Source organism: Protopterus annectens, chromosome 13.part0 (genome assembly GCF_019279795.1).
Source record: "Protopterus annectens isolate FY-2018-M chromosome 13.part0, PAN1.0, whole genome shotgun sequence".
Classification (NCBI taxonomy): domain Eukaryota; kingdom Metazoa; phylum Chordata; order Ceratodontiformes; family Protopteridae; genus Protopterus; species Protopterus annectens.
Genome location: NC_056747.1, coordinates 1,099,268,419 through 1,099,283,402, shown reverse-complemented (window position 1 = coordinate 1,099,283,402; position 14,984 = coordinate 1,099,268,419). Strand labels below are relative to the sequence as shown.

General features: G+C 40.6%; 1 protein-coding gene across 4 annotated transcripts in view; it reads right to left on the bottom strand.

The window, feature by feature from the left end:
- The window catches only part of LOC122788129 (speckle-type POZ protein), a 1,772,079-nt gene that overhangs the window by 1,012,129 nt on the left and 744,966 nt on the right, over positions 1-14,984 (bottom strand). For all 4 annotated transcript variants that reach the window (XM_044055071.1, XM_044055069.1, XM_044055068.1 and 1 more), the window contains 2 exons: positions 11,561-11,682; positions 11,062-11,213 (listed from right to left, as the gene is read on the bottom strand). In XM_044055071.1, the coding sequence (XP_043911006.1) occupies positions 11,062-11,213; positions 11,561-11,682 (274 nt within the window). The remainder of the gene's footprint in view (positions 1-11,061; positions 11,214-11,560; positions 11,683-14,984) is intronic.

The following is a 14,984-nucleotide window of genomic DNA, read 5'->3' as shown; positions in this document are numbered from 1 at the left end:
GTTTGTCAACAGCGCAGCCCCAAACATACTATTGTACCAGTCGAGCCTCAGTTATGGATAAATACTTAGTTTATTTAGTTAGTTTATACTTGTTACGGAGAACATTTCACACCACCTCACTGTAATGTCATCTCTGATCAGGTCAAAACATAAATCCGCCGCCTTTGAAATAAAAAATAAAACCCAGGATCCTAGCTAACTCCAAAACCTTTAAGAAGAATTCTAAGGTGAATTTCCTACTATTAAGTGATGCCAGCAAAACTCCAAGTCTCCAAACCACGAGAACCCCACTGCCTATGTAGAATTATTCACAAAACCCAAAATAATCTTATAAATAGCCATACAGAAACAGCTGTACCTACCCAAAAGAGGCACAGGACAATCTCAAAAATATAAGCCACCTTGGTGGAATCCTAACATCAATAAGTTGCCCAACAGAAGAAAGATAATTGTGGTAAAAATTAGGATGTGCTTTGACCAGCAAGAATAAATGTCCTTCATCAATCTAGTACAGGCAATTCACTGAATAGGTTTACTCAAATGTGTTGCACATTACATTAACTATTGGTGGAGTACTAGGAGCGGTCTGCTATATTTCTGCAGTTCACCTAAAAATCCACATCATAACCGTTGATTTTTTATGTAATATAAAATCTCCACAGCTGGAGAAAAAAAAAAGTAAAGAAGTCAAGCAGAGAGGTCACTACCCAACACACAAAAACAGAATTATAACTTAATATTTTATTTAAGACAGCTAACAATACAGCAGTGCAGCAGCCACAGTCCCCAGTGTTTATGAAGAGAGCAGTGTCCAAACTGGATAATGAAGTGCAAGTTACTGTTCCTGAATAAAGACAAAATTATGTCAATATTATGCAAAAAGCAGCTATAGAAGTCATGGACTGTACTTTAATGTCAGTAAATCTCAAGTTACATTCCTACACACTGGTGAACAATTTTCATGAAAAGAATTCTTATCATCCCTAATTCACAAAGAAAGCCACACTTTAGGTCAAAATGCAAATTCTCTAGTCTAGAACCAGCCAATTAAAGTCACTTAAGTGACAGCTGTGCAGGACCAGATGCACACTGAAGCTTCAGAAACACAAATGTGTTAACTTCTTATTAACCTACAGAAGTCTATACAAGAATAACAAGAATGAAGTATTTTATTCTATCTTAAACATAAGCTCAACATCAACTGGGAATTAAGGAAGCATGCCTTGTAATGCTCTTTGCACTGACCCAATACTCTGACCCTGCAATACTATCATACAAGGAAAATTTGCACAGTTAAAACAATGCGTACAGCCATGAGCCATCTTTCAAAAAATCATGATCCTGCTGATCTCCGCATAGTAGGATGAACAAGAATCCTGCGGTGAAGAAACTGGCTACTTTAGGTTACTTTCCTTGGTCATGCGGCCAGAGATGAGCGGTCAACACAGTCCGAGAGACAGTTTACTCCAGACAGGCTACTCACCCCTCTGCAGATGTTTCTCTTCAATTGCTGCTGCCACGACCCCCGGCGCAGACGGAGGAAGTACCGCACCCAGCAGTTTCTTGATTCGAGTTGTCAGAGTAGGATTGTTAACTGAGCTAGTCGTGTTCCCTGACCCCGCACCCTTACTGCTACCCCCGTCTGCCATAAACGATCTGTATGAAAAATATTGCTGCCCGTAATCGTGTCAGCAAAACAAACAGCAACAACCATGAAATTTTGAATACAGTTAATCCACGCAGCCCTTTCTTTCCCAGGTTAGGGTACAATGGTTTAGAATAGATAAAGTTTATGCCAATGGACCTCTTTAAACAAACAATATATAGCTTCAAAACTACTGTGCTGAAATAATGCTTGTTAAAGTTTTCTCTCAATAAATCACATAATTTTCTTTGGGGTACAGTGAAGGCACCAATAGCCAAAATAAAGAAACACTGTGGCATCAGACATGACAAGACCTAAAATTACATGATAATCCACTCCCTAACCATGCATACACACTGTTCACAACCCCTTCCTCGCCACGGTGTATAATCAATTATTTCACCAAGAAATACCTGCTTTTTTATGATACTTTAGTTTAGAATAGATAGCTTAACTTACCTGTTACTGCAAGAGATGTAGTCAGTGTAAATAAATAAATCCTCCACACTCTCAGTTCTTTGCCGCGATCTTAATCCTTCCTTCAACTGTTCTCCCGCAAATGTAAAAAAACGACAGAATGGTACTTTGGCGCATGCGCACACCAGCTGAAAGACGCTGGCATAAAAAAAACCATGAAAAAAGTAATGTGGTGCATGCGCAGAACACCTGAAGGACGCGGACGTGAAAACACACAGAAAAAAAATAAAATTTCAATTTAAGGGTCGCGGGCCGCATGGAAGAGCTCTGAGGGCCGCATGCGGCCCGCGGGTTGGACACTCCTGGTCTACAAGAAGGTAGTGAGACCAGCTATATTATTTGCGTTGGATACAGTGGCACTGACAAAAAGGCAGGAGTTAGAGCTGGATGTTGCAGTTAAAGATGTTAAGATTTGCACTGGGTTTGACGAGGGTGGACAGGATTGGGAATAAGCATATAAGAGGGTCAAGCCCAGGTTGGAAGGTTTGGAGACAAAGCCAGAGAGGCAAGATTACGTTGGTTTGGACATGTGTTGAGGAGGGATGCTGAATATATTGGGAAAAAGATGCTAAGGATGAAGCTACCAGGTAACAGGAAAAGAGGAAGGCCTAAGATAAGGTTTATGGATGTGGTGAGAGAGGGGACATGCAGGTGGTTGGTGTGACACAGCAAGATGCAGAGGACAGGAAGAAATAGAAACAGATGATCTGCTGTGGCGACCCCTAACAGGAACAGCCGAAAGATGATGAATATGCTTGCTGGTACTTCAACATGTGAAACTGGCAATTTAAAGCCCTGATGGCAAGAGTTGCAGAGGTATATATCTTCTTGACCCATCTGTCCAAAGCCCTTGAATCCCTGTCCGTAGGGGTAGGATATTTGGCTGTAGTAGCCTTAATACCTTTTGGTCCCTGGGAAATGGTCTCTGGATCCACAGTGGGATTCTTAAAAAGAAATTTGTGAGAGTTAGGTAACCTGTAGTACCTGTCAGGTTTTCTAGGAGCTGGTGGTAAAGTATCAGGACTAAGACTTGATTCTATGAAAACCTCACCTACAATATCCAGGAAAGTGGGGTATAGCTAGAGGCCTGTGCTAAGGCAAGTCTAAAAATTATCTGAGTCTCTTTTTGGACTGTGGGTAGTCCTGGCATTCCCGGCGGAAATGCTCTCTTAAGGTATGCAAGGTTTCACCAAAAGAAAAGTCCTCTGGAGGGGAGGCAGAGGGAATGGAATCCTCTGCATCTGAATCCTCATAGATAGATAAGGGTATGTCCTGATAATCAGAGGGATCAGAGTCATGGTCGGTTGAATCTGAAGGGAAATAATTTCTTTGTCTTTTAGATGGGGAAGGCTGGCTTCCCCTAATTAGAGTTATAAGGTCTTCAGCCATTCTAAGCATTTGTTTCTGTGGCACGGGAGCTTGAGCATGCGCTTTTGTCGTCTGTTTTCTAGGCATAGTGCGAACTCTGGGCCTGAGAAACTTAGTTTTAGTCTGAAACAAAGTAGTCGGTTTAATACGAACACCGGAAGGTCAGAATACACCCTCCGAAGCTGGTGCCTGCACAGCAGCTCAGGACCCATCCAAGGTAGAGACATCTGCAGGTTCCATAATCGAAGAAGCATCTTGCGGCATACCGGGCTCCGAATGGGTCTCAGCAGAGGCCTGTGAATCTGTAGAAGTGGGTATCAGGGACTGCGAAGGCGTCTTGAGTACTGGCGACTAGCTTAATGGAAGCATTGTCAGCAGTTTTGGACCTATGCGGTCTGTCTCTACCTTTATCCTTACGTAGTTTTTGGAAGATCAGTAGTCGGATGGCTTACCGAAGCCATTTCAGAATACGAAGAATGAGAGTGACAGAATTTAGCAACAAAGACAGCCTGACGACGAATAGTTCTGGCAATAAACAAGGCACAAAACCGACAGCGAGGGACGCCGTGGTCTGGGCCTAAACAGGTGACGCAGTAAGAATGAAAATCATCGTGAGGTATTTGCTTTCCACAGGCAAGACAATTTTTTCTGACATCAGTTACAGCAAGAAAAAAGAATCCTCAACGGGGTACTTAGCTTTAGAAGACTTCAGGTCTGAAACTCGAAAAATGAAAATTTTAGGTAATGGCTGACTGGCACTTGCCAACTGCTTCTGCTTCGAGCTCCCACGCAGCAAAAAAAGTTGATGTAATGGTGTCGGCTGCATGTTTTATACCCCTGACATCATGGAAGAGGCTACACCATCCAACGTAGAAATCCCAAGACTCTGGTATTTGAGCTGACTGAGGGCTACCTGCAGGCAGATAACCCAAGTGTGATGACTGCAACAGTGAAACATTAAGAACCATCCAGTGTTACAGCATCTTGCCTGGACCAAGACTCTAGTTCTCAGAGTGACTTATCCAATATTCGTGCTTCAGAGGACATTCTAATAGCAATCCCTGTTCCTGAGAAAATTCCTGACAGTCCCACCACAGAACATTTCCCAGGGATAATCCCTGTTGCTAAACCCAGTCCTAACTATTATGTTACAAGTTCAAGTTGCATCTCAAAACCTAGCTCTACGTACACAGCAACCTGGACAGGACTGCTGTTTTCTTTATTAGTGTCTGCATAACTGCATGTCTATTCAGATGTCACTGCTTATACAGGCAGTCCACGGGTAAAGGACGAGATCAGTTTTTTAGTCTGTCCTTAAGTCAAATTTGTATGCAAGTCAAAACAAGTACATATGGTTCTTATTAAATGGCACTTAGTCAAATGTTTGCCTCAGTCTAGTATTCACTTTATATTTCTTTGCATACAAAACACTTTAGAAACGCTTCCAAATAAAAAAAAATCTTAAACATAATACTGTAAGTACAGTAACTATTGTTTATAGGCTACAGTACTGTAGAACGTTCCCTACAAATATGTTAAATTTACCTCTTTTTAGGCTTCACTTCACATTTCTATACTAAAGGCATCACCCATACTTTTTTTCCACTCTTTCCTGAACTTTCAGACCTCTGCCAGACCTCCTACTGTAATCTAGACCCTAGTGAGCCACAATATCATTTGCCCATTCTACTGTACAGTGTAGTAACTGCTTCAATACTGTACAAGACAGCAGTCTTGACCAATCAGATCACCAACAGCAATCTTAACCAATCAGATCTCTTGTTCTCCGTGAAGGCGGAAGTAATTGTTCTAACAAGACTTGTAAGCAGCTTCACAAACGAAGAAAACTGCGAAAAGGAAAGTACAACATAATTCTTCATTTTAAAGGTAAGATTTGGGCAATTTTAAGGATTTTTATTTAGTTTCACGTCATTTCCAGCATTGCAGCAGCCCATTCTCATCTATGGGTTGTCCTTATGTCAGATGTCTATAACCTGGGGACTCCCTATATTAGACAGCTCAATAAAGAGGGAGGATATAGATCAGTGTGAGATATACTTTTAAGAAGCATTGCCATACTGAGCAAGCAAGGGTGCCATTTTGAGTGAGCAGCCAGAGTGACAGCATGCATGCATGTCGTCTGTCAGTTAGACACTTCATTTAAGATCAATGTCCCTGCCATCCAGCTTGATGTGTTTGTATTCAATAAACTACTTAAACACCCAAGCCTCATCATCTTTTTAATGCACTTAAGACAACCAACGCTACATGCCCCTATCCCTGTATTCCTTTTTTTTCAGTGCAAACACAAATATCACAGTACTGTTTCTACATTATGCTTCTTTAGTCTGTTAGCGATGCTGGCTGTAGGTTTCAACAAATGCCTTCTTCACTGCATGTTAATTTTTTTTCTGTATTCCCAGTCATAACTGCAGTGGTGATGTGTTTAATGTAGCAAACATTTCCTTTCCGGCTCCATTCCATTTTCAGCCCATTTTCCACAGTTGACTAGACCACATTACATTATCTATGATATTCTCCTGCTCAAGTACTCTTACATTTGTCATGAGTGTATATGTTTGTCTTTTGCATAGTTTCTCCAGGTTACTGTCTGCCAAGTAGTTCTGTAATCATGTCATGTGAAATGATGTGCACAGCTACTTTAGCAATGCTTACCACTATTAAACAGGGAACGGACCACCCACTAATATGTCACTCAACCCGCTGGAAGTCTAGTCCAAATTCCCAGTAGCAAACTACTCAACTGTTGGACTATAACATGTCTATGTTTTTATGGCCCACTACATGGCTTCTTTCTATCTGACACATCTTAACATGTGCTGTATTTTTTTTTTACCTTAATCAGCACAATTTGAAGAAAATAAGGTTGGCCATAACTTGATGAAAAACAGATGGCTGCCCATATTTTATGCACGTGTATTATTTATTCAAATGGAATTTCTTGGTATTGTGTAACACAGCTGACTCGTACTTTCTTGGAAAGCATACATCAGCACTGCTACACTAAGCACTTTAGGTACAATGGTTTGGTGACCAGTATGACCCACAGGCAATGCCAATTAGACAAAAAGAACATGGCTGTCAAAGATGCTCCAATTCACAATATGTTACATGTCTGTATTTTCCCTTGTACAATGTTAAAAAGGAACAACACAAATTCAGTAATTTCTGCTCATCTCTTTTCTCCTCTATTGCACAGCCTTAGGAAGTATATGTTGATAACACACAACAGTTTTAAGAATCATTGCACTGTACTTTGTCAAGCCCATTTTCTCCTGTTTTGCCGAGTGTTGCATAGGAACTGCTGCATCACCTTGACTCCCATCTTTCATACAATTCAGCCACATCTTGTCTGCTCTTTGTGTTGTGCATTTAGTCTTCTCATTCATTTCATATGTCAACTGTTTTCCACATGTAGTGCTGCTTACCAGATTTACACCTGTAATGCATGAATGCCACAGGCAAGGACCCAAAGGTTAATAAACTGATTAACAATAAATGGAATGTTTGGTTTTCTTGCGTCAGTATTTCACTCTCATTTTGCTTGGTAGTTTAGCTATACTCTGCCTTACCTGTACTCAGTTGGATTGTGCGTCTACTGCATATGGAGCTGAAAATAAGTGACCTAGCTAGTATTACAATAGCATATAATTTCAGACTAAAGTGGAAACACAAACGGCAGGACTCATTTCATACATGTGTGTCTGGAGCTTCAGCCTCATCATTCCCATTGTTTATTTACTTACATACTTATATTTGTTTACTAAGAATATCTACTTGGGAAATAAAACCCCTTTTCACTGGCTACCCATGAAGAAAAGTTGCATGGTTATATATACAAAATTATTATAACACTGCAAAAACATACAAAAGCATTTATGTAACAGTTGTCTCAGGATTAAAAACAAATTAACTGCACTGTGCAATACACATACATTAAAAGGGAGTCATTTACACCAAATTAACAGTTTTGTTGGTTGCAGTGTACAATACAGACACTTTGAAGATATTTTTTTCACATAAAAAGTTACTTAACTGCAAACTGGGAGATGAAATGTTACTAGTTGTATATGTGTATGGGTGCGTAACAGACGCACACAGGCATACAATCTATTTCTATAATATATGCACACACACATTTTTATAAATACAAGATGTGTGTTACACATTCTTTATATATAAATAGATAGAAAGATCGTTGAAGTACTTCTGATTTCCCTTTCTTAATGTTTTAATAAAAGGGCACACAGCACATGTATGCTAAAGCAAATTCAGGTGTATAACATGACTGCCATCAATGGTTACATCTCCTTTGTTGATTTGAAAATGCTCATGCACTCCACCTGTGTAACGACTGACTCAAAGTCAGTGGATGTCTTTTCCCATGGATCTGTGCACCATATATGCATACTCCTCTGGAAGGATGTCACAAGAAAGTATAAAATACCTTCTTATACACAGTATCAGTGCACCTAGTTGACAGGATTGTCACCCGTCTCACTTCCTGTACAGAAGTTCTGATTTGGAAAATTCTGTCCTATTGAGGGGAATGGAAATTAAATGGTAAATGTGCTGACACTTGTAAGAATTATAAGGCAAAAAATGCTTTCTGACTTTTCCCTACGTCAGGCAGCTTTGATACTAAACGTATGTCATCATAATACATAAAGTACTATAAACAACCAATATTTAAAGTTTAAAGCATATCATTTCAATACTGTGCTGCGCTTATGTAAATGTGTCAGCAGAGGTAATTGCCTTTGAACCACTGACTGATCTAATTACTTTGTTTTGTTATGAGAGGCAATGCTACATTGGAAGCAGCTGTGAGTCAGTGTAAGTTTTCTCTCTCTCTGCAATAAAGGTAGTGGAAAACAGATCAACACCTCTTTTTTTACAGCACCAGTTCAGCTCCTGACATCAAAAGGACTAAATACCCATATAGGACTGTCAGCAGTACCTGATAGAGTAAACTCCAGACTTCTCTGTGGTATGTAATGCAGACAGAGTCAAATTCCTCTGCAAAGTATGTGAGAAATTAAGCTTACAAAACAACATAAAAGGTTGGGCTTTGTCTTCCTTTATAAAATCTGAATTTCCTTACCTTGGAATAAAAGTACAAGCATGTTCTGGTACTTACACAATACTGGGTCCATACTGTAGGAAGAAATGCAACCTAAGGGTTGAGTTAAACTGTAGCAGAAGGTGTAGTTTTCCTTTCAGCATTTCAATAGGCAAGTGACATCTTAAATACTCAATTTCCAATATTTTAGTTTCTTTCTGCAACACTATTCCTGTCACATCAAGCAAACTAGCAAGTGCACCTCAGCCCTGTAACAGAGGTATAAATCCCATACTATGACCCAGCCAATGTGGGCTTGACTAACAGTGGCACCGGGAGTGATAGGCTGCACCTGCGACACCTTTAGAGACTGATGGTAACAGCTAATGGGTCAGTATAGCTTATGCAAAATGTAAATCAGGAGGGCATGTCCAGGGCACAGGTACACATATGGCACCTCCAAAACTGTGGTTTAAGCAGATGGTACAAGCCTTCATGGGCAGAGATCAACACAGACAAGAGAGGATCCTCTTAAAAACAAAGTGCAACCTCTAAATCTCACTGCTGAAGGGGAATAAACTGAATGAAAGAGTTCTAGTCCCAAGCAAGAAACAAATGGCATGCAGGCTCTCGCTCTGAGAAACAAACTGGCTGAACCTCATCCTAAAGGAGAAATGAAAGTGTCAACAAGGGCCGTCAATGGATGCCTGACGGTGGTGCTGCACAACAAAGCAAAAACTACTTGGTGACGCTGAAAAAGCAAGCCATATGCAACTAACTGATGTGCGTGCCTTTATTTTATTCTTTAAACACTGTCAGTAAATTCCAGTTATCTGTAAGAATTTGTGAAAAACTTATTTCTAAGGCTAGCAAACTAGTAAATCACCACAACTTTTGACCACACTATACTGTTTCAAACTTTGAAAAAATCTGTTACTTAAACTGCTTTTTTGAGTAATACAATATGGACTTGAAATCAGGATACTAATCCTGCAAATCAGGAGAAAAAAACAAGCATTTTCTCCACACAAAAGCTTCAAGTTCTGCCAACAAGTAAAGTAGAACTGTTTCCAACACAGTGCAACTCCAATCAGATCACCAAGAGCAAACCACATATGTTTGTTTCCTGGCTGACATAACCCAAAAGCAGCACAGCAATATGGCATTACTCACAGATTCTAAATAAATCACGTCTACTATGCATTTATAGTGGACTTTTCCCTCCCCCTTCCCCACCATCAAAATTTGCAGCCAATTTTATGACGGAGTAGGACTACCCTTCAAATTCATGAAATAAAAAAGCAGAAGATGCTTAAAGAAATCCCTTTCATTCATTCTGTTATGAATGAATGACTGCAGTATATATTTAGGTGCACTAGCAGACCAATAACCTTTTCAGCAAGTTTTTCCTCCCTTCCAGCTACCCAAAAGATGATTACTTGTGATGAAAACTCATCATTCACAAAATAAAAAACAGAAAAGAAAAGAGAAGAAGGTTGTCAACTCCACAATGTTTTTGCTCTATAAACAAATGCATAACCTCTTGGCAAGCTAAGTAAATTCAGACCTCCTTTACAAAGTGACCCTTTTAACATGTGGCATAAGGCAGGCAACATAAGAGAATTCACATGAGCAGCAAGATGAGTATCTGTCATCTGCAACAGCAGCAGCGCTACACTGCTATGATACAGAGTATTTCACTATTTACATACTGCTAATGAATGTAACTAATACAAATTCTCATAAAATATCATTTTAAAGTTCTTAAAGCTTTAACAGTCTGAAGTCTCATACTATATCTTCTGACTTTGTGTTACATAATAAACTTGAATTTTTTTTTAAAACTGAAAAATATTCAGAACCAGAATCATCACGGTTACTAAACTTGACCCTTAAACCTACCATTCGGGACACCACAATCTCATACTTTCCTAACTACAAAAGTTCTGAACTACAGTGAAGCAAAGCAACAGCTGGAAGTAAATCTGGCAATCCAAAAATAACACAAACATCCTATTCAAATTCTTATTTGGATTTCCTCTCTATATAAAATACTCCGTAATTCTCCTAATATCTATGTACATCAATGTGAGAAAAATAGCTATGCAAATGACCTTGGCAAACTGTATGAAACAATTAGCAACTTTTGTTTATTTATTTACAAGAAATAATTGGTAGAGTAATGGATAGTAGCAATCCAGTATTTTCTTCAGGAATTTTACTGGGCAGTCTCAAAACATGAAAGTTGACTTCAATGAATGTTCCTTAACAGATGTGTGTGTTTGAGAGCTTTACAGCCAACAGTGCCTCAACACAAAGGTGACTGTTGGTAATTAGGCTAAATGAGACATCATGCAACGGGTGGAAAGAGTAATGGTAAGGAATACAACCCTACTGTCAACAACAGATCTTACGATACCTAGTCTGTTTAAGTACCTGACGATTTGGCAGAAAATGCCACTGTGACTCTCTGATAGGGGATACATACCCATTGCTTTAGTTTCTTCACCCTTTGCATTCAGAATAGAAAATTTAAACTTCGCCCTGACTTCACTTTTTGGACAGCTGACAAGTAAGAGATAGAGAGACAAGTAATCTTTACTTTCTTCATCCAAACCCTTGGGGTTCACTCGAAGACACCTGTTAGAAAAAGTATTAATTGTATATTATTTAAAGATAGAAAGCAAATGTTGCTAGTGTTTTTTTTTCACTATCACTGCAACTGACAAAAGATGTCACACTATATTTACCATCCTACCAATTAACCATCTACTACTACTGTGCAAAAATTTCCTTTAGCAAAAGATGGACAATATGTACGCTCCTGAAAAATGACAGTACTTCATCATGCACACCCACACTACAGCAAAAACGTACAGCTCTGGTGCTGCTCTAAGACAAAACACATTCCTTAAAACAAATTCCTTATACCAGTTCCAGCATTAACACCTCCAACAGCCTAAAAGGCTTATGAATACAGCTCATACCATTTAAGTTTATCGTTTGCTCCAGATGAGAAGGTAGAACTTTTGATGACTTCTCCCATTTCTTCTCTGCAGAAACTGAAGTTGTTAATCGTCCACATGTAAGAAAATTTTACCACTTTAATCTGAAAATCACAAAGCAATGTCCAGGATTACAAATTACATGATTTCAAGTCAGCATGCACTCAGCACCACAAAAAGTTTAGTTAACTGCTGCCTACGTCCGATAAATAAAGTGACATGTTCTGCTTCTCAGGTAGGGAGAAGTAATAAATTTATTTTTCCATGCCCTGGGGGATGTAACATTGTATAGAGAGACATGCATATATACGTGCCCATACATTTAGACACAAATGTGCATGCATACACACACAAAACAACTTTGGCACACACAAATGTGGCAAATGTTCTTTACAAGAATAATTGGTTAGAATCCTGCACCTCACCCCCCCCCCCCCCCAAAATGAACTGGAAAAAGCAGGTGATGAAATTCACAGACTATGTAATATATTTGTACACACTGCATAACTATAGAAAGATGTACAGAAGCAAATGTACATGTGCGCAGGGAAGTATGCCTGCTTGAACTTACCAAAACAGTCCATGTTTGAGTACATCACTGTTACAGTAGTCTTCACTACTGGGACTTGCACACAGGACGACAGACATCTGGCATAATTCTACAGCTCTGCGCTGTTCCTCCTCCAGGCAAGGTGTGTGCCCTCCCCACTGGGACATCAGTATGTTGCCACTTATAAGACAGGTATTCACTCACTCCAATTTGAGTTTTCTTGCCCAGGAAGTTAAATTATGAACAATGAAAGCTGATGCTTAAGACAGTACAGATGCCCTTCTCCTCACTGTTACAATATTCATAACATTAGGGATTTCCCGCCTAGGACATATCCGGCCAGTATACTAAAGCCTTAGGTTGTTTTAAGGTATGCTGTACGTCACATTTATGCTCCTCCTCCTGTAGCATAGGGCATAAAAGTGACATCCAGATGTACCAACATCAGAACTGAAAGCCCCAGTAGGAACGCCAGTCCAAGGAAAAACAAAAGAGGTAACAAGTACATCCAGAAGACAAATGGACTGGGGGGGGTGAATACCGCAACAGTAGAGGACATCTACCACTATGGCAAGATTTTACACAACTGTACTATGTCTTTCCATTTCACTGTTGCAGTATTCCTTACAATACAGAGTGTGCCAAAGCTCAGGAAGAAACTTGGGAGGAGGAAAAACCAGCAGAGCCTTCTAGGAAGTCATGAAGAATGGCCCTAGCAAAAGCAGCTCTAGCTCTGAAGATTCCATCAAACTTGTAGTGCTTGGTAAATGTATGCACAAAAGTTCGGGTAAGCTGGCTCAAGAATACAGTTAGTATCCAAACCCTTGAAAAATGCACCAGAAGAAGCCACAGCCATAGTAGAATAAGGAAAGCTGCTACCATGAAAAGAACAGAAAAAAATAGCTTTTGAAATCCAAGAAGAAATAGTCTGCTTGGAAACGGCTAACCTTAAGGACCTGGGATGAAAAGAAAAGAGCTGATCAGACTTCCTAATAGTATCTGCGTTGTCTGTGCACATCAAACATGTGCAACACCTTCCCACTGGCAGATTGCAGAGAAGGGAAAAAGTGGGCAAATTAATAGACTGATTAAGGGACAACTCATTCACCACCTTGAGCATAAAAGAAGGATTAGTGCACAAGGGCAACCTGTCCTCATGAAACACCAAAAGAGGAGGACAAGCCATAAGGGTTTGAAGCTCACATCTGTCTGGCAGACAGAAGGGCTAACAAAAGAACAGTCTTCCAACAGCGATGCTGCAAGGAAGCTGACACCACAGGCTCAAAAGGAGCAAAAGTCAATTGCTCCAAAACTAAATTAAGATCCCAGGGAGGAGGAAAGTACAGTTGTGTACATTTACCATAAATCTAGATGTTAGAGTGCATTCACTGTTGCAGTCATCACATTTGGGTTATCCCTGCCGGGGTAGCCCTCGACCAGCACGAATACCAGAGGTTTAGTATTTCTGCGTCAGTTGCTGTCGCTTCAGGACGGAAGTCAGGTCTTCAGTAGTATAAAGTAAGGCAGCCGACGCCATTACATCAGTTTTTCTTGCTCTAACCTGTCAGGAGCCTCAAAGTAGGAGGCCAGGTTCTAGTGGAAGAACCTCACTAGTAGAAAGTAAATACCAATATGTCCCTTGTAATGAAAGAGAAGAAAGGGGGATGGAGGGAGGGGAAACCAGGACTTCAACAGTGAATACACTCGACCATCTACATTTATGGTAAGTGTACACAACTGCAGTATGCTCTTCGTGTTTCACTGTTGCAGTCATCACATTTGGGTTGATTCCCAGAGCTGAAGAAATTGGTGGAGGCAGTCAAGGAAACTAGGGACTGGCTAGGATACTCTGCAAGACAGCAGAGGCAAACCCTGTCCTGGATTTGGAGAAGAGAGGCAGGTGGTAATGTTTGGTAAAAGTGTGAACAGATGTTCAGGTGACAGCCTCCAGGATGTCCCTGGTAGGGACTCCTCTGAGTAAAGCTGCAGAGGTGGGGGCTGCTCTGGTGGAGTGAGCCCTGACCCCCTTGGGGGGAGGCTTTCCATGTTGTTTGTAGCAGAAATGGATGCAGTGTGCTATCCATTTGGAAATGGTTTGGAGATAGCTTTTACTTCTGCCCCTGTAGCAAAGCTAAGCAGCAATTGGTCAGACTTACTGAATAATTTAGTCCTGTCTAGATAGAATATGAGCTGTCTTTGCACTCCTAGAGTGTGCAGAATCCTTTCCCCCTTGTTCTGGGGATTAGGAAAAATGGTGGGCAAATGAATGGATTGGTTGAGAGCCACACTGGACACCACCTTGGGCATGAAGGATGGGTTAGTTCTGAGGGATACCCTGTCAGCATGAAGACGATGAAGGGTTCCACAGCCGTGAGCACTTGGAGCTTCAAGACTCTTCTGGCTGAAGTGATAGCCAGAAGGAATGTTGTCTTCCAGGAGAGAATGTTTAGCTCTGCAGAAGAAGATGGTTCAAAAGGGAGCAGGGTGAGCTTTTCTAATACAAAGTTAAGGTCCCATGCTGGGGTTGGTGCCGGTCTGGATGGCCTCAAGTTGCTAGCCCCTCTTAGGAACTGTTTGATCAAAGGGTGTGAGAAAAGGGACTCAAGTGGGGAAATGAGCAGAAATAGCAGAGGCATGAATTTTTATAGAGGAGAATGAGAGGCCACTGTGTAGTAGTTCAGCTAGAGAGGGAGGGAAGGCTGTGCCTTACTGGCTCCCTTAGCCTGGATCCTGGGGCAGAACCTTTTCCATTTGTCAGCATAAGACTTTCTAGTGCTAGGGCATCTGGTCTCACAGATAACATCCAGAACCGGTTTACTGAGGTTGGCAGATTGATCCTGGGTTAGGGAATAAGCC